Source organism: Callorhinchus milii, unplaced genomic scaffold (assembly GCF_018977255.1).
Source record: "Callorhinchus milii isolate IMCB2004 unplaced genomic scaffold, IMCB_Cmil_1.0 Scaffold5, whole genome shotgun sequence".
Taxonomy (NCBI): Eukaryota; Metazoa; Chordata; class Chondrichthyes; order Chimaeriformes; family Callorhinchidae; genus Callorhinchus; species Callorhinchus milii.
Genome location: NW_024704746.1, coordinates 1,391,919 through 1,415,764, shown reverse-complemented (window position 1 = coordinate 1,415,764; position 23,846 = coordinate 1,391,919). Strand labels below are relative to the sequence as shown.

Below are 23,846 nucleotides of genomic sequence, written 5' to 3'. Positions count from 1 at the left end.
AGCAACGGTGATGGGTTTCCGCGTGTGTCAGGCACCCGGCCAGGCAAAAATAAATACAGAATTGAAACCTTTGTTTTAAATGAAAAACGAAAAGCAATTTACTTTGCTGAAACTTTAAATGAAATGTTTAAATTAAGATTGTGGTGAGCGATTCTTTTTGCGCTCAACAGTCTTAATTGGATTTTTTGTTTAAAAAAAGAGACCTGCAAGTTATATTTTTCAATTACTTTCTCTTTTTTCATTAATACAGGAATGAAGATGCTGTTAATCAAATGGCCGTTACTCCCTTCCCTGTGCCATCCAGTTCACAGTCTTCCATTGAGGTAAGCATCTGGGTAGCTATTCCCTACCTTATTTTAGTTTAATAATCCTTGCACTCATTTTAGTCTAACTCCGAAACATCTTGCATCTCTTTACAAGAAATTGCTGTCAAGTGTAGTGACTGTGTATTTCAACTCCTTGAAAATCTACTAACTCGGTTTCCTAATATTAATGGGTAATTCTTTTACACTTGTGAAATTAAACGCAAGTCAGACTTTTTTTCTCCCGAGACTGACTCCCAGAGGTAGGTTATTTTTGGTCCGCTGGGTGTCTGACACATGCGGAAACCCATCACTGCACTTAAGAGTATCCAAACTTATGTGTGCCACCCTACTTTGTACCAATGTACTGCCACACATAACTATGCTACCTACACATGACAATTCCCCGTGTCAGGAATGAAATGCATCCTCTCTCCCTGGAGGGATGCACTCTGCTTACAGAATCCCAGATAGTTTTGGCTTTGGGAGTGTGTGTTTGGGGGATAACAGCTGTCTTAAAACCACATAGCTTGTCATTGAGAGCTTCCCATTGCTTGTCCAGCTAGGACCACCCCACAACAACAATAACAACAACTTGCATTTATATCGTACCCTTTACGCGGAGTAGTGTCCTTAAGTGCTGGGGGTTTGACTTGCAGGGATAGCAGTTGCTGAGTGGGAAGAAGAAGAATCCATGCTCGTAAGTCCTGCCGATGAGCAAGGCTGGCTGAGCTGCCATCAGCAGTATGGATCTGAAAAGACACGACAGCGTAAATCCCACCCTAATAACTTCAATAATAAAATCAGAATGACTTGCTAAACAGATGCCTCCAGTCACATAGTCTGACATGCTGGTGTTTCAATCTATGTTAGTCTGTTCTGAGTGTCTCAGCCTAGCTAGCTTGCATGTCTACAGTGTTATTATAATAACAATAAAATAATCCTTGCGTTTCATATAGTGTTTCGCCCGCAAAATATACAGTCAATTCACTTTACAGTATATTCTGTGAAGAGCTTTAAGACGTCTCGAAGACGTGATAATACATCAAAGGCAATGATTATTATTATTGCACCTTATCGCATCGTTGAGATGTGTCAAAGCAGTTCAGAGAATATACTGTAAAGTGAATTTTGTGGGTGAAACGCAGCAGCCAATTGCCCACAAACGTTCTTCGATTGAGTGACCAGGGTTTATTACCCCTGGAAAGCAATCTGCCTCGACTGACAACAGGGTTCCTATTTACTGCCAGGCAAACAGAGGCGTGTGGAGTAAGCAAATTTGCCTAAGGTTTCGACTTACCCGGGAATCGAACTCAGATCCTCTAGCTTGCGGAGGCGAGCGCTCTAACCACTACGCTACATTATCCATCTTGTCTGTTGAGCAAATGCTCCCATATTAAGACTTGGGATTAAGCTCCATAGAGTCATGCAAATCGATCTTTGCTTAAAGGCCGGGTGTCCACAAAATTATTCGAATAACATGGGCACGAAACTGCCGGTTTACAGAGATTGTTCAGTGTTCAAGCTGCTTGAATCCACGTGGGAATTAGTGAAGCTGGATAGCTGACAGCTTGCTGGCCTCTGGTGTGTCAATTTTCAAGGAAAAACGTTGGGTTTAAATTAGCTTCTACATAAGAAGCTGCTACAGTTGCTTCTCCTTTGCTTGCAGTAGATTTTTTTTTGCGGCTGTGCCTTTCTGAATGAACATGCTCATAATTTTCCAATTGAATGATGGAGCTGGTGCCAACCCCACATAAAAAAAATTTTCAAAAATAATAATTTGGTCACTCAATCCACATCTGTTTGTGGGACGCTGCTGTGCGCAATTGGCTGCTGCGTTGCGCCCACAAAATATACAGTCAATTCACTTTACAGTATATTCTCTGAAGCGCTTGGAGAAGTCTTGAAAACGTAATAAGGCGCTGTATCAAATACTGGGATTATTAGTATTATTATTAATAGTATATATTAGCAAAGGAACAGGAGTGGGCCATTCAACCCCTCGCGCCTGTTCTGCCATTCTATTAGATCATGGCTGATCTGTACCTCAACTCCAAATACTAATGCAAAGTGCTGGAATTTGTCTGTAAATGTTCTCTGGCTGCTTGCGTGGTTTGCCATCGAGCCTGATGCGAGCTCTCAATTTTTGGTTTTGGTCACACGAGGGAGTTTGACACACGGAAACCCATCGCCGTGCTTGCTTGCCAAACCAGCCTGAGAGTTCCATATAATAATAATAATAATCCTTGCATTCGATATAGCATCTTATCACATTGTTGACACGTCTCAAAGCGTTTCACAGGACATGCTGTAAAGTGGAGTGGTTGTGTATTTTGTGAGTGAAATGAGGCAGCCAGTTTCCGCACAGCAGTGTCCCACAAACAGCCATGGAATGAGTGATCAATTTTGGGGCGTAGATTGTTGGCCAGACACCAGGAGAAACTCCCTTCTCTTTTCGAATAGTGCCATACGATCTTTAACGTCCACCTGAACACACAGACGGGACCTCAGTTTAATACCTTCTCCAAAGGATGGCACTTCTGACAGTGCAACACCATCACAGCACTGCATTAGAGTGTGTGCATATGTGCATGCCTCCATTAGGAAGCTTCCCCTGTATGTCCAATTGTGCCTTGGGTTAAAAACCCACTTTTAAATTTACAGTTTTGGTTAATTATCAAATTAATTATGAAATTAATAACTGGTGCCATCTTTGTCACCAACGACCCATTCCATTGGTTGCAGGTTACATAGTAAAGTATTCCCTCCATTCGTACATGCTTGCACATGGTTAATCCAACACGCAAATTAAACCCCACACTTTACCTTAAGCGTGCCTTTGAGCGTTGATTTCATGCTGACACTGGAAGAGATTTGAGCTTTGAAAGTGAACTTCATAGAAAGTGAGCTTTGAAAGTCAGCATTCGCCTGGCAAGCGAGAGGACCTGGTCTGGAACAGTTACGCAACTATTTATTAAAATGAATGGGGCACAGAAATCCTAGTGAATGTGCAGCCGTACAATTCTGAATTGCGGGTTAATTAATGTTACCAACTAACAAATCACGAGATGGATTTAGGGCAACTATAAATGTTTTAATTATCGATTGAATCAATCAAGGCAGCCGTGTACGTTTGCATGCTGGTTACCCCAAGTCGTAAATTTAGCACACGTGGCTCTGTGAACAGATTTTGGCCCAGCCAGTTGGATAAGGTTGGGGGAGGAGTGAGAATTAAAAACTGCGTTTTTCACCCCTGAAGATGTTCTGCGGGGAAAAATTATCCTCTTTCTTGTGTTGGGAGGTGGAAGGGAAAGAGGCAGTTATTGCATTGCATGTGTTTAAAACGCAGATTTTATTATTATTGGCGGGGTGGGGGTGGCTTGCTCTGGAATTTGGCACTCATATAGTTGTCACTGGGAATGTGGATAAATTCTTGTCGCAGATCAATCTTAATAATAATAATCCTTATATTTGATGCAGCTCTTTATCGCGTTGTTGAGACGTCTGAAAGCACCTGCTTTCAGGAGTATCGAAAGTAAAACGGCTCCACTCTCATTGTTCCCTTCTTTTCACAGCAGTCCCAGATCTGTGGCTGTCACATGATGGTGGGTTTTACTCTCTTTTCCTTTTGATCTTTGCATCAACTGACGATCTCTTTAGCGAGTCGCTTGGCTGGGGCTGCGGGGGGGAAATACAGACAGTCAAGGAAGAGAAGGCGAGGGGAGGTGACCGGATCCAATTTTTTAAGTCATTCTGAACCTCTCTGTGCGGATGCAATATTCGAGTGAAGATCAACAACAATATCAGTTAACTAGTTGAATCTGTATAGCTCCTTTCACGTCCGGAGGACGTCCCAAGGCACTGGACAGTCTGGGATTTATACCCAAGCTGGGGGTTGGGATCAGGAGAGGTGGAGGCTGGGGATAGGAGAGTGACCGTCACAGTCAAACAGAAGGAGTAGACAGGTTACAATAATATCTTACAATAATAATAATACATCTCCTCCTACCCATGGAAATTCTAGAGATATTAATTGGAATGTAATGCGCACTGTCCCTGGAGGGACGCGTTCTGCTTACCTAATTCTGAAAGGTATTAGTCGCAGGTTGGCAAGAGCCAAGGCTTGGGGACCCCAGTCCCAGGCTGGAGCTGAACCAGCTACAATTACATAACTTGCTGTTGAGAGCGCTGTCTGGCAAGCTTTCCTGTTGGTTGTTCAGCTAGGACCACCCTACCCATTAGGCTTTTCTGCCTTTCCTTTCCGACAAACCATTAAAGGTTGTGGGGTGTGGTTCAGTAGCAGGGAAGCTATATGTGTGTGTGTCAGGCGTTTGTTCTTTGCGATCAATTCAGTGGGAGAAAAAATAACACCTGAGATTCATGAGATTCAAATTTGGACCTCATTCCCTGTGTTACTTCATTTGTAGGCAAGACACTTGCTTCAAACTGCCACCTCTTCACTCCACAGCTGTTGTTCTGTTTACACTGATTACAGTTACTCAGTTCTCTTCTGACCATTTGTTAGACCGGATATCTCACAGGAAGGCATAATAATCTTTGCATTTGATATAGAGTCTCATCAACTCATTGAGACGAATCTAAGTGCATCAGAGAATATATTGTGAACTGAATTGACTGTATATTTTGTGGGTGAAACATGGCAGCCAATTGTCCACAGCAGTGTTCCACAAATAGTTGTGGACTGAGTGACCAAATTTTTTTTTAAGGGATTATTACCCCGAAAAAGTGATCCACCAATTGGCTAACAACTGAGCTCCTACTTACTGCTAGATAAACAGTGGCGTGTGGAATAAGGAAACTTGCCTAAGATTTCGGCCCACCCCCGGGAATTGAACACACGTCCTCTCGCTTGCAAGGCGATGCTCTAACCACTAACCTAATTGGGGAGCGATAACTGAGGTGTATTGCCCTGCTTTGCTGCAAACCCGCCTGTCATCTACTCTGATGCCCAAGGGTATGTGTCCCAGCTTCAGTAGAAACCTGTATCTTCAGTCCTGTTTTTCCAACTGATCGCAGATCACAAGAGAGGTTGGGGTGGAGAAGGCCCTTTGGCCCATTTTATCTCAATCCTTAGAGAACACCAAACCTGTCCATCACAGCACAGTGTGAAAGGTCTCAAGGGCAGATTTCAGTTATGACCGGTCCGTGTTGTTCTGATATGACATTTATCATCTACTCTAATTAGAACCACATGCTTTGCAATTTTAACCCCTTACATGCTTCCAAGATAACATTGACAGGAGGCAAAGACACACGTTGAAAGTAATGTTTATTAATAATAACAATGATATTTGGATTTGATATGGTGCCTTATCTTGTTGTCAAAAAGTCTTAAAGGGCTTCAAAGGATACACAGTAGAGTGTAGTAACTGTGTATTTTGTAAGTGAAATACTATATTTTTAAAAAGCTGCCAGAAAACTGATTGGCTTATGTGCATTTCAGACTTAATGAAGATGTTGATAGGATGCAGAAAGCACACTCTTCACAGTCAGACTTTAAACCACAGTATTCTCCCTAACATTCACCCTCCCGTGTTATGCACAGTTGCTTTGCGGTGAGATTGTTTTGTTCTGAACATTTCAAATCAATAAAGTTTGCAATGTCGTGTAAGATATCCTTGCACTTTTGGCTGGGACACCTTCTCCTTCCTTCTCCTTTCGAATAGGATCTTTAACGTCCACCTGAACTGTCAGATGGAACGACAAACTGCCAACAACAAGTGCTGCATTGTTGGACATCGTATACAACAATGCAGCACTCCCCTCCCCACCCCATTCCACCCCCCACCCCACACACACACACACACACACACTTCACTGCTTTGGAATGTCAGCCCAAACTATGAGCTGTTGAAGGTCGAATCCGCAACCTTTTGGTTCAGAGTCGAAGTGAAGAGTGCCACCAACTGAGCCAGACTGACATGTGGTTTCATATTTTGGGACTGATTATTCTTACCATTATCTCCATCACTGTACATGACTGTGAGAGAAACCAGGAAAATATAATGGGCTGAGGATTCAATTGACTATTTTGAAAAGGTTTTTGTGTATGTGTGCATGTGTATCTGTGTGTGTGTGTGTGTGTATGGATGAACAACACCTTCTGGAGGAATAAGAATGAGTCATTTAATTGAAAACCTAGATATGTTCATTTGAAACCTCCCGTTCCTTTAATTGGTGCAGATGTTCGGAGGATGAACTCCGCTGTGTAAATAGCCTGCAGGTTATTACAAGGAATNAAAAAAACTGGGTCTCTGCAGAAGGAACAGACGCATTCAAATGTGTACCTCATGTTCCTTTGTCTGGACTAACCTTGATGCATCAAATCAAATAGGAGGGAGTCATTTTAATTCACATGTGGCTTAATGTAATTCATGTTGCTTCCATTATGCAAGGACAGCGAGACGCAGTGGATCACAGATTGGCTGCCGCGTTTGCCTACAAAACAGAGTCACCATGCCCTAAACTCAACATCAGCAACAACTTGTGCAGTGCCTTTTTCACTTAGCAACCCATCACAAAGCACTTTGTAAAGCAGTGTGAAATGAGGGGAGGAGGGTATAGGTGGGGGTGGTGGACAAAGGTGCAGTCAGAGGGAGAGGTTTCTAAGATGTGATTTTAAAGCAAGGACTGAGAGAGTGACGTGGAGGGATTTAATGGAAGATGGTGTGTGAAAGATTGCCCAGGGAAACCTTGCCCACCAGAGGGGGAGCAGAGGGGGACTGGGGCTGTGAAGCAAGTCTGGTTTGTTGCAAACGTTTTCTGCAATGTTATATATAGTAGTTTGTTATATATCCTGTGCTACCATGTCTTTGCTGTATTTACCCTTTGTTTTTTTCTCTCAAAGTCCAGTTTTTGTACCAAGTTCCAGCTTTGCCTTCCAAAATGGTTCTGTGGAGACTTTAACTTGTAACATTTTCAAGAGAAACTATTTTCTTGGACTCCAAGTTTAATGGTAGATCCTAACTTTCATGCTCTTGCTCACAACCTCCTTATTTAGGGTGGTCCAACTGACACCTATTCCATTCCCCCCCATCCCTTCCCTCTATTTCATCTGGCCCACCCGCTCCCTCTATAACCCGTAAATATTGAGTTATGTTTCTAGAAGGGAGCCACAAAAATATAGCTTTATACAGCCCAAGGACATTTCTCAAATAGGGCACCTGGCCCTCAGCAGCCAAAAGGTTGGACCACCCTGACAATAATAATTCTTGCATTTGCTACAGTGCCTTTCAAATGTGGAGGATGTCTCAAAACGCTTCACAGGACATATTACAAAGTGTGGTGACTCTGTTTTGTGGGCAAACGCGGCAGCCAATCTGTGCATAGCAACGTACCACAAACAACCATAAAGTTCATGACCAATTATATTGCTAGCTTAGACACCGGGAGAGAGAAACTCCCTTCCCTTTTAGAATAGCGCTATGGGGTCTTTAACATCCACCTGAAACAGGCAGATGGGACCTCGGTTTAAAGACTACACCTCCAACAATGCAGCGCTCCCCCAAGACTGTGGGAGTTCAAAATCCCTACGTGGGGCTGAACACAACCTTCTGGTTCAAAGACGAGAGCCAGGCTCAGGAATCGAATGACTGAGGATCTTACTCCTTTCCTTATGTAATAACCATTCATTCTTTGACTTAGGTTCGAGATGCAGAAGCACTGCCAACTTCTCTGGAACTGTCATCCTCGCAGTCAGATTATTCACATTTCAAGAACGTCCAGCACATACTGTTAACAAAGGTCAGAGGCATGTTAGAGTTGTTTAATGTGAAGTTCAGGTCAACATCTTTATTTCCATTAAATCTGGCCTTTGAAGAGCATTTAGCGTTTGCTAAAGGAGCTTCTTACATCTGTTGATGGTTAGATCGTTGCACATGATTTCCCTACGTTACTAAACTCAAGAGACAATAGGCCAGGGCTCCAAAGTCATTTCTAAATTAATTTGGACCCAAAGTGAAAGCAAACCCAAGAACAAGCAGTACGCTACTTTCAGATGAACTGAGCCAGCACAACAGGAGATGACAGATTTAGGGTTACAAAGGCCAATTTCAGGACCGACACAAGGAATTATTTCTTTACCTAGAAGGTAGTTAACAACTGAAACATGGTTACCAGGAAGGGTGGTTGAGGCTAGGACGCTGGTACTTATTTTAATAGGAAGTACGGTTGATATTCTGGAAGGATGAGACCAAATAAGTAATAATAAGTTTTGGTCCAAATACGTAATAATAAGTAATAATAAATAATTGATACAGCAACCAAGGCTCCGATGGAAACCCGAACATACTGTGATTAGATAGGAATGCTGCGTATTCAGGGCTGATCCCCAGTCTTTGGGAAAGATTTCTTCTCTGTGTATGTCTGCACACCTTTTACAGAATGTCATCTTAACAAAAATACACCTTACTACTAATAATAATACAATTAGAATAATTAATCCTTACGTCTGATACAGTACCTTTCATCTCGGAAGGATGTCTCAAAGCACTTCACAGGATTTACTGTGAAATGCAGTCACTATGTATTTTTATAGCCAGCCAGTTTCCACACAACATCCCACAAACTGCCATGTAGTATGATCAATTTCATTTGTCTGATTATTGGCTGATTGTTGGGAGAGAAACTCCCTTCTCTTTTTCAACAGTGCCAAGGGATGTTTAACATCCACCTGAACAGGCAGGTGTGTGAGTGTGTGTATAGATGAACAGCACCTTCTGGAGGAATAAGAACGAGTTATTTCATTGAAAATGTCCATTATACACATCCACCAGTACACACACCTTGATTTAATGTCTTATCCAAAGGACAGCACCTTGCAACTCCCCCCCCCCCACCCCACCCCCACTCTACCCCCCATACAGGCCTAGTGTTAGCCTCATCTCCTCTCAAGGAGTTGGAAAGTCTTGAGCAGATGGAAGTCTAAATGTAAATAGTTGATATTTCTATGTACTCATAGGATGATACTGGTCTTGGCCTTGCCATCAGTGAAGACAACACCAGCAAGGGAGTTACTATCAAAAGCCTTACTGACAATGGAGCAGCAATAAAGGTAAGAAGCAAACTTGAAGCCAATAGCCACGACATTGCAAGTCCCTAGTGGAAAATGAGTGGTCTGGGGTCTTATGTTTAAACCATGGGCAAATGCAGGTCTCTTGACAATGATTTTTTGATATATGACATATATAGATATGGCATTTAATATTGAGTTGAAATGATTCAAGTATAGAGACTGTGTATTTTGCAGGCAAAGCAAATGGTTAATAACGCACGATTTACCCATGGTTTGCACATATCACATAAAATAATGTCCGTTTAGTTTATTTACAGTTAGTCATTTTGACGTATCAATTAAGGTGGGAAGTGACAGTGAGAGAGAAGAGAAAGATTGCTGCTCTGAGCTAATCAATTCGAGAAGCACAGAATGTATTACATGGTTTTGTGTTTCAAACTCTCCTCATTCACTTTACTATGGACAGCTTCTGTGTAAAGTAAAGTTCCTTAGTTTGATGGGGAGGGGTATATTGAGAAGGTAGGGTAAACATTGATTGTTGTGAGTCCACTGTTGCTGAAAGCTGCTTGAATTCAGATTAAAGAAACATTACCACTCATATCTTGTTATAATCGATCAATGCTGTGTTTAGGATGGAAGGCTCAAAGTGGGAGATCGAATCCTGGCTGTGGATGATGAGAGTGTCGTGGCACAGCCTCCGGAGAAGGTAACCATGCTCAGTGAACATGTTTCCCCTCTATGTAGTGGCTCAATCTTGCTCTCCTAGTCAGTCGGACCCTATTATACCGTGCTCCGGTAGAGAGAGTAAGTCTGTGCATAGGTAGCTCAGGCGCATATAGGAAGTGATGATGTATTTGACCACGTAATGATAACATCATCTGCAACGCTGGTGATTACATCATTGGCGATGTAATTGATGACACCAACTTAGGACATCGGGAATTGCATCATTTGGCGACTTCAGCGATGATGCCATCAGCGACATGACCTGGGCTCACAAGTGCTGACTGGCAGCCATTTTGCAACGTGACCCCTCATATTGCACTGCTTCCTCTCACAAACCAAACCACTACGCTCTAACAGAGTCAGACCGTACCGGGGGGGGGGGGAGCTGGTATAGTGTCCGCACTACACCGCTGCTCAGGCCAAATGGACAAATTCATCACAGTGTGAAAAACAATCTGCTTGGCTCGTCTTTATTTTGGAGTTCTCAATTCCAGTTCCAATTCCCTCGAGAGGAAGAAGCTAATCGGTTGTGTCCTCAGACGGGGTGAAGAGTTCTGCAGCACTGCGATCCCTTTGTGGAGGAGTTAATCACAGGCAGCTTTTCATTAAATCAACCAGACAAATCAGGAAACCGCTCCCAACAGTGCTCTTGCCCCATTTGACCTCTGAGATTACATTCATTTTCCCATTTCCTTGTTTTTTTCTACTCTCCTCTCTTGCTCTCTCTCGCTCTCACCCACGCCCGCCACCATGCCCTCTCTCTGTGCATGTGAAACAGAGGTCCCTTCATTAAGAAGTACACCTCAATGTCCTTTTTTCTTAAAAAATATTTTGTGTGTCCAATTGTTTGACTAGTTTCCTCCGCCCACTGGCATATGCCTCTCTCCTCCCAGTCTGGCCTCCCCTAGCTAAGTATGTTTTATAGCTACCAGTTGCCCATCAGTATTGCCCAATTGTCCAAGTGGCCAATTATTCAGGTGTTGAGCTTTGGCAGTGAGTGTCATGAAGTCACTCGGCTGCAGAGGGCATCACAGCCAAGCTTGACCTCCCCCCACCCGGCTGCCACACACACTCACTACCAGTAGAGGGTGCTGTAGAGAGACCGGGAAACCTGGGCTGGTGATCCCTTCCCTAACCCTGGGAATACCAGAGCCAATTCAGCCAAACGCACATACACATACACCCCTCCCTTTCCAGCCCAGACTAAGACCAGCAAAATTCAGCAGGATTTGATTGATTGCAGCTCTGTCCCCTATACCATCAGGCCTCTACATACCCATACCTCAGCATCCTTAAGGCAGTACTGGTACGGGCGCACTCCAATTCATTCTTGCAATTTATTTTGATCTCAAACACTTTTTATTGTGGAGTCTGTCTCTGGAATTTCCATGCTTAAGTGGGATACATGGAAATCTCAGCTTGGGTTCAATACTCTTAAGCTTGCTGATGAGTTTCCGCATGTGTCAGACACCTGGCTGACCAAAAGAAAATTGAAGAACATTTGTGGAAGGTTCTGAGGGAATTAAAATAAGATTGTTGCATCATTGGCAGATCATTCCTGCTCATTGCCTGAGATACAGCTGAATGTGAACTGGCTTCTCACCATATTGTAGGTCTTTTCTTTCCGAAGTCACTATAACCAGGTATATGATGTGTGTGTGTGTTTTTGTGTGCGCGCAAACATGCTTGCATCTCTGTCAGTGTTACATTCTGTGCCTTTGCAATCTTATTTTAGGCCATTAATCTCCTCAAAAAGGCAAAAGGAACCGTGAAACTGACCATCAGCTTTCAAGACAGGACACAGCAAACATCCACAGCCACTCCCCCTTCCTACCTCAACACAGACTCCAAGTTATCAGAACACAGTGAGTTCATAACAACAATAATAACAACACAACTCACATTGATATAGCGCCCCTCACGCACTTGGTCACACTTAATCTGCATAACGATCCTGAACTCATTGGACCAGATAGTCACTGATGAGAAAGCCATTGAGGGATTTAAGGAAGAGATGGATTGATTCTTGGGAAGTAGAAATATTCAAAGATCCAAACAGAATATTAACCTTGCAAGCCAAAGCCGAACAGGTAGGGTGTCCTAGCGCAACAATCAGTGGGGAAGAAAGTTGACTAAATAATATTTTCAAAGGACAAGCTACGTTAAACTGCAGCTTGTACTCCGACACACACTCTGGGGTTCCCAAACTTTGGCTCTTGCAAACCTGTACCTAATACTCGGGAACACAGTCATTACACTCTACAGTAAATCCCGTGAAACGCTTTGAGAGCGCTCCTGAAATAAAGGGCTCTGAGTCAAACTTAGACATTTTATTTAGTTCACGAAATGTCAGGTATGACCCATGGCATCTTCTGAAATTGTTTTCCGAAGGTAATATCTTGTCACCTGCTGTGGTACTGGATCCAGCAACATGTTCTGTGGTCCCAGGACAGGAAACAACCATCGAAATTTCCAAAGGATCTTCAGGCCTTGGCCTCAGCATTGTGGGGGGGAAGGATACCCTGTTGGTGAGTACAGTAAATGCCTGTGGAAGGTGAGGGACAATGGTTTTCCAGTTCAAATACAACACAGAATAGTTTCAGGAGTGTAAGTTGATGGAGATCCAATCCAATCCTACCGATCCAGCCTCTCCCATTGCTCAGCAGATTGGCTTTCAGCCATTCTGCCCCTGCTTTCTGGAACTCCATCCTGGAGTCTGTATGACTTGCTTGCTCTCTATTTCCCCTTTTTCAAGGAATATCTCAAAACTTACCTCTGTGACCATGCTTTCGCATCCCTCCCCTGCCCCCACCCGCTCCTCGGCTCCCACCCACAGCTCAGGTGCCTACGGGCACTGTGTGTGAATGAGCTTTGTGATGTCCACCCTACGTGAACATGTGTAAACTCTGTAAAAGTGAAATTTTCTTTTATTATGTGATCTCTAACACCATGCCCCCTTGCACACACACACACACATACACGCACAGACACATATTGGCTCAACTCAGATTCAATTCAGGGAATAAATTGAATGCAGACGAGCAGGCTTGTGTACTGATTAAACCAAAAGAGACTTCCAGATGTGAGGCAGGCTGAATGGCCTCCCCTTGATCCAACATCCAGATGTGCAGGGCTCTGGCAAATCTAAATGATGTTTGTGGATCTCCCTTAGGACGCGATAGTTATTCACGAGGTGTATGAGGAGGGCGCAGCTGCTAAGGACGGCAGACTCTGGGCTGGAGACCAGATCTTGGAGGTGAGTGCAGCAAATGGGCTTTATTTTACAAATGCATTGCAGCCATTGTTGTACCTCCTGGCTAAGGTGTCAGCCTGGCTCAGTTGGTAGCTCTCTCACCCCTGAATCAGAAGGTTATAGGTTCAAGCCCCCAAGTCAGGACTTTGGAACACCCTTCCTCTATCCCTCCATCTTGCGTCTTCCTTCCCCATCTTCAGGTCGTGCCTGAAGACATTCCTATTCGACCGTGCCTACGGTCACACACACACACACCCCCCTCCCTAGCTTGGTGTTGTGCTCCGCCACTGTCAAGTACTCTAGGACGCTGTCCTCCTTAAGGCGCGCTATATAAATTCAAGTTGTTGTTTTTGTCACACTCAAAACTAGTACTTCAACACACTTCTGGAAGGAGAGCTGCATTATCTGTCGGATCCGACGTCAAACTGAGGTCTTGTCTGTGCCTGTTCAGAGGAACTATTCAAAAAGAGAAGGACGTTTTTGTCTTCCAATGTCCTGGCCAACAATCCCCCAGATAAAATCACTTCACTTTGATTATGGGACATTGCTGTGCGCAAATTTACTGCCATGTTCACCTACAAAATACAGACATTGCATTTACAGTAAAATCATGCTTCGAGATGTCTCAACAATGTGGTAACGAGTAATGCCAAATGTAAGGATTATTATGAGGATTTGATCAGGCTTAATTTGGAAGCCAGTTTTCCTCAGATTTTCAAATGACCATGTGGGAAAACCAACTTGGAAAATCGAGTCTACTTTGGAAACTGTTTACTTGTAAAATAATAATGATAATAATAATCCTTGCATTTGATATGGCGTCTTATCACGTCATTGAAATGCCTCAAAGCTCTTCACAGAACATACTGTAATGTGAATTGACTGTATTTTGGGGCAAACTGCAGCAAACGGTTGCACCAGCACAAACAGTCGTGGATTGAGTCACCATTTTTTCATGGAGAGATTATTACCCTGAAAGTGACCCAGCAATTACCTAACAACGAGGTTCCTACTTACTGGTAGATAAATAGAGACATGTTGAGTAAGATAACTTGCCTAAGGTTTCGCCCTGCCCAGGAATCGAACTGAGCTACAGGTATCCACATTTCTTACTTTTTAGGAAACTGCAGAAAACCAGCTTCCAAATTAAGGTCTAAATTCAAAGAATTTTGCAGAATTCAGTGCCATGTTAAATTTCAAGACAAAACCGGCTCCCGGGTTGAGATTAGGTGTTTGGCACACAGCGTTTATAAGTTCATGAAGTATTAGAGCTGACTTAGTATTTATTAAACTGCTGGAGGATCATTAGTATGAGGAAATTGTCTGTGAGTGCTGTTAACACGAGGTTTCTGTCAGAGAAGGCAGACGTTTTCAATTACTGTTAGACATCTTTTAGCCTTCACCTTTTATATCTCTCCAGAACTCATCCATCACCTGAACTGCCCTTTGACATGCTATTGTTCTTCTGCAAGATTTAGACATAGAATTTCCTTTCATCGTTATAAACGAATGTGTTTTGACCAGCAAAGACATCTTGTAGAATAGCAGATTTCCAGGGAGGATTGGTAGGGGATGGGGGGCTGGGGTTGGTAAGGAGCTGAGCTGGCTCCAGTGTAACAGGCTTGGCAACGGAATGTCGGAATCGAGCCCATCCTCTTCAGTGATCTCTCTCGGCTACCCATTACACTGCGGGCATAGATTCTTCCCACTTGGGTCCTGCTCACCGTGCAAGCCAAATGGGTAGGATGGGCCTGGCTGGACAAGCAGAGGAGGTTTGCTTGACAATGCTCTCAATGGTAAGAGCGCTATATGAATGCAAGTTGCGCTTTTTGTTCAACTCCAAAAGTTACCCCAACACGGAGCCAGCTGGGCGGCGGCAACAGGTAGTGGGGTGAGAGGTGAGCAGGTCGGAGAGGTAGGGAGGTGCCAGGGCATGAAAGGATTTGAAAATGAGTGAGAGGATCTTGAAATCGACCTGTTCAGTAATTGGAAGACAGTGGAGCCTGACAAGGGCTGGTGTGGTGGGGATATAGAGCTTTGTGCAGGTAACTATCTGGGCGGCGGAGTTTTTAATTAATTTAATTTTGTGTATGGTGGAGGTGGGGAGACCAGCGAGGAGGGCGTTGGAATAGTCCAGCCGAGAAGTGATGAACTCATGGATGAGGCATTGGTTGTGAGGTACTGGTCAGGGAATGTTGTGTGTAGAAAGGAAAGCTGGGGATTAAACCTGACCCTAAGTTGGGCATGGGTTCGGTGAATCTGATGGAGAACCAATGGAGGTTGAGGAGTTCAGACCCGCAGGAGAGAAGCTGATGACCAGAGCCAAAGAGTCTGGCTTCCGTCTTCCCGAAACACACTCTGAGATCCAAAGCCTTTGTTTCTTGGGCGAGTGAGAGATGAGCGTGTTAGATCCCCGTAGCAGCAGAACTGCCCCTGAGATATTGCACCGGGCAGGAGCACGGAAATCCAAGGTAGGCATTGATGCCACTTAACCCCTTCCAGTGAGGGAGGAGTTCAAGTTAACCCTTCGCGAATTGAATTTCTGCAATTGCTGCCTTGCACGTTTGTGCCGTGTGCCGATCGGAGCAGTAAATTTACAAGGCGCGATTCATTACGAAGTTGTTTTGTTGTAAATCTCGGGTGCTGAAAGCCACGGTGAAGCAAGTCACAGTGTTGATGCTGGCATTAGCAACATTGCACTGGTGAAGTGTGCCATCTAATGGATTCCTGTTGAGCTGCTTCCTCTGCTGTTATCTGGTCCGTGTGATGAATAGGATAGTTGACAACAATTGTTGTGTTGGATTTTAAGGGAGGGTGACTTAGGGGACTCTCTGCCCCACAGGTAAACAGGATCGATTTAAGGAATGCAACTCACGAGGAAGCCATCATGGCGCTACGTCAGACGCCGCAGAAAGTGCGTCTCATTGTCTTCAGGGATGAGGCTCAGTACAAGGACGAGGAGAACCTGGATGTCTTTGTGGTGGATCTTCAGAAGAAGGTCGGCCGAGGGCTGGGGCTGAGCATCGTAGGAAAGAGGTGAGAACGCCCAGCATGAGGTCACCATGCTGTACTGAGGCCGGAACTGAGGTACACACTCTAACACAGATACAGAGAAACAGAGACACACACACACACACACACACACACTTACAGTGAAGCGCTTTGAGATATCTTCCTGGCGTGAAAGGCCTATATGAACTGCAATGATTCTCAGTATTGTTATTATTATCCCACGCCAGGCACCGAGTGTATTGAACGAAGACTGAGCTTTTCCTACCGGAAAAGGCAACTTTGAACTTGAGTTCCTGTCCTTTAACCCCCTCCTCTCCCCCCCCCAATAAACCAATCAACCCTCTGAGGTCACCTGATCAGATCCGAGCAGCTTGCTCAAATGTACCACTGGGAATAGCTTTCCCACTTCCTCGCTTAGACAGGAAATGGTGGAAAGAGACGCAAAGAGAAGTAAATGCCGGTTAAGTGATTTCCTGCAGGTAATTTACAGCGTGAGGGATATTAGAATGTCCATCTCTCTTTCTCTCTCTCTCTGCCTCTCTATCTCCCTCTGTTTGTCTCTAATTCTCTTCCTCTTTGATAGGAATGGAACGGGAGTCTTCATCTCAGACATTGTTAAAGGGGGAGCGGCTGAACTGGATGGGCGGTTGATGCAGGGCGACCAGATCCTGTCCGTGAACGGGGAGGACGTGCGCAACGCCTCCCAGGAGACGGTGGCGACAATACTGAAGGTGAACTGAGAGGGGAGGTGGGGACAACAGCAACAACGATGACTTGCATTTACACAGCGCCGCTCACCCAGGGCAGCGTCCCAGAGCGCTTAACAGTGGCGGAGCAGGACGCCGAGCTGGTGGGAGGGGAGAGGTGACCGTAGGCATGGTCAAAGATGAAGGTCTTCAAGCGTGACCTGAAGATGAGGAAGTAGGGGAGCAAGGCGGAGGGATAGAGGGAGAGAGTTCTAGAGTTTCGGGGCATAGTGGCTGAAAGCGCGGCCACCGATGGTGGAACACAGGGCACGAGAGACAAGCAGGAGACTGGAGCCAGCCGAGGGGACAGCTGGCTATCATCTTCAAAGTAAGGAGAGGGAAGTGGTTTGAGGGTACTGTGCTGCCCTGTGCCCCAAGCTGACTGGCTTTGTCTCCCCTCCCCACAGTGTGCACAGGGCCGGGTGCAGCTGGAGGTCGGGCGGCTGAAGGCAGCGTCATGGATTTCATCACGAAGAACATCGCAGGGCAGTCAGGTCAGCCACTGAGGGATCGCCCAACTCCACTGCCTGCCCGCCTGCCCGCCCAGAAAGAAGTCCCACCTGGGTCTAAGGTTTACTCGTTTACCGAGCAGTCCGTCTGTTCGTCCATCCAGAATTTGGCAAGTTTGCCGAGTTGGATGAATAACTTTGAAGTTGTTTTTTTTAAAAAAGTAGCTTAAAGGGAAAATAAACAGCTTTGAAATTCAGGCTGTTGTTTAAGGCCAAATTCTGGATGTTCTAAACTGCTCATAAATGGAGTAAATCAGGACCTGGGGCAGATATAAAGAGAGAGAGAGAGAGACACATACACACATGCACACACACACATGCACACACACAAAAACAACAACAACTTGCATTTATATAGCACTCTCCATGCTTGGCAGCATCTCAGAGCACTTAATAATGGTGGAGCCCGAAGTCAGGGGGAGGGGGAAGGTGACCGTAGGTGCGGTCGAAGAGGAAGGTGTTCAGGCACGACCTGAAGATGGGGAAAGAGGGGATGAAGCCGAGGGGTTAAGGGATTGAGTTCCACAGCTTTGGGGGTGTAGTGGCTGAAGAGTGATGATCTTGAAGTGGATCTGCTCTGTGACAGGGAGCCAGAGGGAGCCAGTGGAGTTTGGCAAGGACTGCGGTAATCGGGGTACGGAGCTTGGTGAGGATGAGAATGTGGGCGGCAGAGTTTTGGATGAGTTGAATTTTGTGAATAATGGAGGAGGGGAGACCATGAGGAGAGCGTTAGCGTAGACCAGCCGAGAGGTGACGAACGCACCTAGAATACATAGACTTCCAAATGAAAGAGTTACACACAGATACAGAAGAAAGACACGCGCGCCCAACACACACACAGAAACAGACAGAGAGACACACACACACAGATACTGAGAACAACAGAAAGGGACATAAACACACACCGACACATGAGAGAGAGGGGGGAGCCATGCACCCACACACACACACAGATACAGAGATATGCAGAGAGAGAAACACATACACACACATTCACAAGAGAGAGACAAGCACAAGTGAGAGAGACACACCTACAAACACACACGCACACACACAGATCGAGGGATATGCAGAGAGAAACACACACAGGAGAGAGAGATACACACACACACAAGTTCAGAGATACACTTACATACACACACACACAGAGGCTAATGTACATAATCTCAGAGCTGCTGTATAGCCATATTAAGCTCTCTACTTATTGGTAAACTGATCAGCGAGCTAGTCATTCGTAAGGTTGACTTGAATGGGGTCACAGTTTGGCTGTGCAACTCGCTGTCTTTCCCGTTCAGAGATTACCATCAGATTGTGTGTTATTTTGTTTTCAATCCTGGTCCAGATTAGCCAGACGAGTGGGAACACCAACACTCCGCCTTTCGGCTCCGTCGGGGCCTCTTCCCACGGCTTCGGCAACGGCAACAGCAAGCGCAGCTCAGGGGAAGTCTCCAAGTGGGATTCAGGTAACTGGGGCCGAGCTGAGTGAACCCCCCCCCCGCCCACTCCTCCCCCCCATCTCCTCCCCCACCCTTCAGGTCACCGCAGCATATCTCCCATCAGTCGCAATGACTTGCTTTGACTACCGTCAGGATTCCATATGTTTGAATACATCACGTTATTAAACACTTCCCTCCCCCTCAAACCCCCTCCCCCACCCCACACCCCCAGAACTGTTTCCTTATCGTCCAACTCCATTGACAAACGGATCAGATTCAAGATCCTCGCCCTGACCTTTGACCCTCTCCACCATCGGCAGACGAGCTTTTAACCAATCTGCCCCCGCTCTCAGGACCCCCATTCTGGAGTCCCTCTGCATTGCTCCCACTCCCCCCAGCTTTAAAGTCGACCTTAAGACCTACATTTTCAACTCCAGTCTCGGTCGCCGTTCCTCTGTTTCCCCCCCACTCCCTCCCCCTGCGCCCCTCCAGCTCTCGGTACCTCCATTCCGTAGACCCTCCAGTTTGGGTGACCACCCAGTTGCGCAAAGTGCTCTGAGACGTGCTCCCGACATAAAAGGCGCTGTATAAACGCAAACTGTTGTTGGCTTTGAAACCATTGATAATAATAATAACACTTACATTTGATACAGCCCCTTGTCACGTTGTTGAGACGTCTCAAAGCGTTTCACAGAATATATTGTAAAGTGAAGTGACTGTGTATTTTGTGGGCGAAACGCAGCAGCCAATTGCGCGCAATGTTGTGGAAGTGAACTGACAAATGTGTGCTCAATAATCCTTAGATTTGAACTCGCTCCCTCCTTTGCCTCCTTCAAAGCCCGTCTCAAGACTCCTCTAAGACCGTGCCTTCGGCCACCCTCCTATCTCTACTCTCCCTGCCCTCCCAATCCCCAGCTCAGATCCAAATCCCTGACTGTCCAGCGCCTTGGGACATCCTCCCGATGTGAAAGGCTCTGTGTAAATGTCATTTTGTATTGTATTTGGAATCAGTTGTTTCAAAGCCAACAACAATTGGCTGGGGCTGGAGCTGCGCTTGGCTTCCGCCTGAAACTGTTACCTTGACTATCTCGCTACCGAGCCTTAATGTACGTGTCTGCCTTTGTCAGGTGCCGATACGGGAATACGCACCGTGGAAATCATCAGGGTGAGTAATCGGTGTGTGTGTTTTTAGTGAGTTCCTCTTGGGAAGTTAGTGCATCCACACAGCAACTTATTTGTAGCAAAAAAACAACGCAGAGATTTTCTAGTGCACTTAAGGTAACGGAATCAACAGCGCGATTGAGAGATTCATTTGCCAGAAGCTCTCGACCCAAAGTTGCAGCTAATTTCATGGGGAGAAATCCCACCCGAGCCCAGACCTGCTCTGTGTTTTGTAGTGTTTCAGGGTGGCTAGAGTTTGGCATTCTGTTGGATTCAGCCTCAACATTCACGCGTTTTTCCCTTCACTCTTAAAAGAAATTTGCGGAGAAAACTGAGTCACAGTCCAGGCTGAGATCAGCGGTTTGCCAAACTCCAGACGGTTTGGAACGCTTTGGTTTAATCTGAAAGATGGCTCACTCCACCTCTCCCCACGACTGTGAGAGTTCTCGCCCCCAACACTCCCCCACTGCCTCAGTACTGCACTGGACTGTCAGCCTAGACTGTGAGCTCAGGCTGGAACCTCAACCCTCCTGACACAGAGACAAGGGTGTGGGTGGTCAAGGCAATCGGGGTTAATACGGGTGGTGGGGGTGGGGGGGGTGCAAGGCACGGGTGTGTTTGGGGGGCACAGTGCTTTGATGGTTTTAAGCGACAGCTTTTTTGCTCAATGTGAGAGAGTCCCAACTATCGACGGCAACAATTTACATTTATCCGGTGCCTTTCGCGTGGGAATGAAGGACGTCCCAAGGCACTGGACAGTTAAGGGCTATACACCTGAGCTGATCATTCGTCTTTGTTACATTCCCCCCCCTCCCCTACCCCCCTGTTTCTCCCCCCAGGGACCGAGTGATGCACTGGGGATCAGCATCGCTGGAGGCAAAGGCAGCCCGCTAGGTGACGTGCCCATCTTCATTGCCATGATCCAAGCCAGTGGAGTGGCTGCACGTACACACAGGCTGAAGGTGAGGCACAGAGACAGCTTGTCTTGCGCTTGTTACACCCCGTGACTTGTTCTCGATTAATAATAATAATAATAATAACCCTTGCATTTGATATAGTGCTTTTCACGTCGGGAGGACGTCCCAAAGCGCATCACAGAACACACTGTAAAGTGAATTGACTGTATATTTGTGGGCGAACGCGGCAGCCAATTGCGCACAGCAATGTCCCACAAACAGTCGTAGATTGAAAATGACCAATTTATTATTGTTTTTGGTTTTGGAGGATTATTATTAGGCTCTGTGTGGAGTAAAGAAACTTGCCCAAGGTTTCGCCTGGAATTGAACTCAGGTCTCTTGCTTGTAAAGCGAGTGCTCTAACCACACAGAGAGTCTGTGCCAAGGTTCCCACCTCTCAGGTGACGCTGCAGTGACCCTCCCTAATCATGTTCGCATTGACAAAGCCCTTTTTCACGTCAGGAGCACGTCTCAAAGCACTTCACAGGACATTGTTTGGTGACTGTATTTCGTAGGCTGACGAGGCAGTCAATTTGCGCACACGTACATCCCCAAATACAGCCTTGAAGCGAAGGACTGATTTCATCTGGGGGATTATCCACCAGGACACCGAGAGAGAGAGAAACTCCCTTCTCTTTTCGTGTTTATGCACTGAAACACAACTGGTTACAAACTTACCTCGATTTAGTTGCTGTTAGTTCAGAAAATGTTGGGGTCTGTTTTGATCTATTTTCTTAACAGTTCAATCAATAAATAATATTTAATAATTTAGTCCAAACCCTGACTGTTTGTGGGACATTGCTGTGTCCATTTGGTTGCCATGTTTCCCCACGAAATACACAGTCAATTCACTTCACAATATATCCTGTGAAACGCTTTGAGAGGTGATAAGCGCTATATCAAATTCAAGGATGATTATTATTATTATTATAGGGTGCCGTATCAATTGCAAGGATTTTTATAGCTTCATACTTGGGAATCCTGTTACATATTTTTATTGAGCTTCCTTCCCAGGAGTAGACTGCTTCCGGGCTGAGGTTGCTACTGACATGCTTCCCTGTGACTTGGAAGGAAAAAAAAACATTTACAAGACTCGGGTTCCGTATTAAGGAAATGCCGTTGAGACACAGCACAAAGTTAGACGTGCAGAATTCTGCTGCTTTCCCAACCAAATCGTCAAAATATTGGAGAGCATAGTAAAGTTAGGATTCCTGTAGAGTAGTGGCGTTCGACTCGCAAATGAGAAGACCCGGGTTTGATTCCTGGCCGTCGGCAGGCTTTGAGCCATCTCGATGCCATGATAAGGCGCTATATCAAACACAAGGATTATTATTATTATTATTAAAGTGAACCTGAACTTGTTTTATTAACTTGATGGGAAAGAATACTGTACCACATTCATTGATTCATTCATTGATTCATTCCTTCAGTGTTAACTTTCAGCATTGAAATTAATTTTTCCTTACAATTAATTAATTAATTAAATAATTAATTATTTTTTTAAAATTCTGTTTGCCTCTCTCTCGTTGTGATGCTAGGTTGGGGATCGGATTGTGAGTATTAATGGGCAACCCCTGGACGGGCTGTCTCACACAGAAGCGGTTAATCTGCTGAAGAATGCCTACGGAAGCATTGTCCTTCAGGTATTGAGATAAAGGCAGTGGCAAGCTGCTCGCGGGAGATAATTCTCGTTCAAAAGGCAGCCGAGTGTTGCTGTCAAACGCGATTGGGTGGCAGAGGAACAAGCGGTCTGGCTCATGCACTCATCACCCACCCCACCAACACCACCACCACCACCAGCCAGGATTTAACGCTGTTTAGATTGGCCGCTATCTAGTTAGCCCAGTGACACCTGTGCAGCCACCTTAACAAGGAACCAGTGTGAACTCTTAACAAGACAACAATAGCACGTGGACAGTAATCCCCCCTGCTCTCCGCCTGCCCCTCTTCATTCCTTTCCTGTGATGTTTTTATTACTTTACATTGACATCGAAAGGTCACAGTCACCAATCAGAGATGTAATGGACGAGAGAAGGGGCAGCGACATGGGGGAAAATCTCCCCACATAATTGTACCCCCTAAGCCCCTCATCCAAGCTTCCCTTTCTGAATACACTCGGTACACCCTACGATATAATAAATTAGGAATGTCAATTTTCTCTCCTTGCATCTTGCTCTTACAGTTGTGTTACATTCACCCATCGTTCTTTCCCCTCAAAGACCGAGCAGATCAAAGCTGTGTTTTTTTTTAAAACTCTCCCAATTCCTCATCTTCTGTGGGTTTATGATGTTTTCTTCTCTCTCTCTCTCTCTCTCTCTCTCTCTGAACTTTTTAAACCATATTGAAAATGGGTAACCGAATACCAACGTGTAAAAACAAATCTCGCCATTCGATTACAGAGACGTTTGATTTGAACGAGTGTAGTTACTATGTGTTTTGTGAGTAAGCGCACCAGTCAATTTGTCCACAGTAATGTTCCACAAACAGCCATGAAATGAATGACCAATTTGATCTGGAAGTTTTTCAGTCAGAATACTGAGAAATTCTCCTCTCTGTTCGCATAACACCTCAGGGTTGAAAGATGGCGGGGGGTGGGGTGGCAGAAGCAAGTAAAAATGACTAAATAGATTGACTGTCAAGCGCTCTGAGATGCTACCCTGCGTGAGAGGCTCTATATAAATGCAAGTTGTTGTTGTTGTATTGCTCTTTCA

General features: G+C 45.3%; 1 protein-coding gene across 3 annotated transcripts in view; it reads left to right on the top strand.

Annotated features, from left to right (window-relative positions):
* Positions 1-23,846, top strand: part of patj (PATJ crumbs cell polarity complex component) — a 149,636-nt gene that overhangs the window by 121,840 nt on the left and 3,950 nt on the right. For 2 of the 3 annotated variants that reach the window (XM_042334863.1, XM_042334864.1), the window contains 15 exons: positions 251-323; positions 3,878-3,907; positions 7,968-8,066; positions 9,283-9,375; positions 9,968-10,042; positions 11,798-11,927; positions 12,454-12,590; positions 13,235-13,318; positions 16,158-16,351; positions 16,911-17,058; positions 17,481-17,567; positions 18,925-19,045; positions 20,146-20,183; positions 21,019-21,141; positions 22,674-22,778. In XM_042334863.1, coding sequence (XP_042190797.1) covers positions 251-323; positions 3,878-3,907; positions 7,968-8,066; positions 9,283-9,375; positions 9,968-10,042; positions 11,798-11,927; positions 12,454-12,590; positions 13,235-13,318; positions 16,158-16,351; positions 16,911-17,058; positions 17,481-17,567; positions 18,925-19,045; positions 20,146-20,183; positions 21,019-21,141; positions 22,674-22,778 — 1,537 coding nt within the window. The remainder of the gene's footprint in view (positions 1-250; positions 324-3,877; positions 3,908-7,967; positions 8,067-9,282; positions 9,376-9,967; positions 10,043-11,797; positions 11,928-12,453; positions 12,591-13,234; positions 13,319-16,157; positions 16,352-16,910; positions 17,059-17,480; positions 17,568-18,924; positions 19,046-20,145; positions 20,184-21,018; positions 21,142-22,673; positions 22,779-23,846) is intronic. The other variant, XM_042334862.1, reaches the window with a different exon arrangement.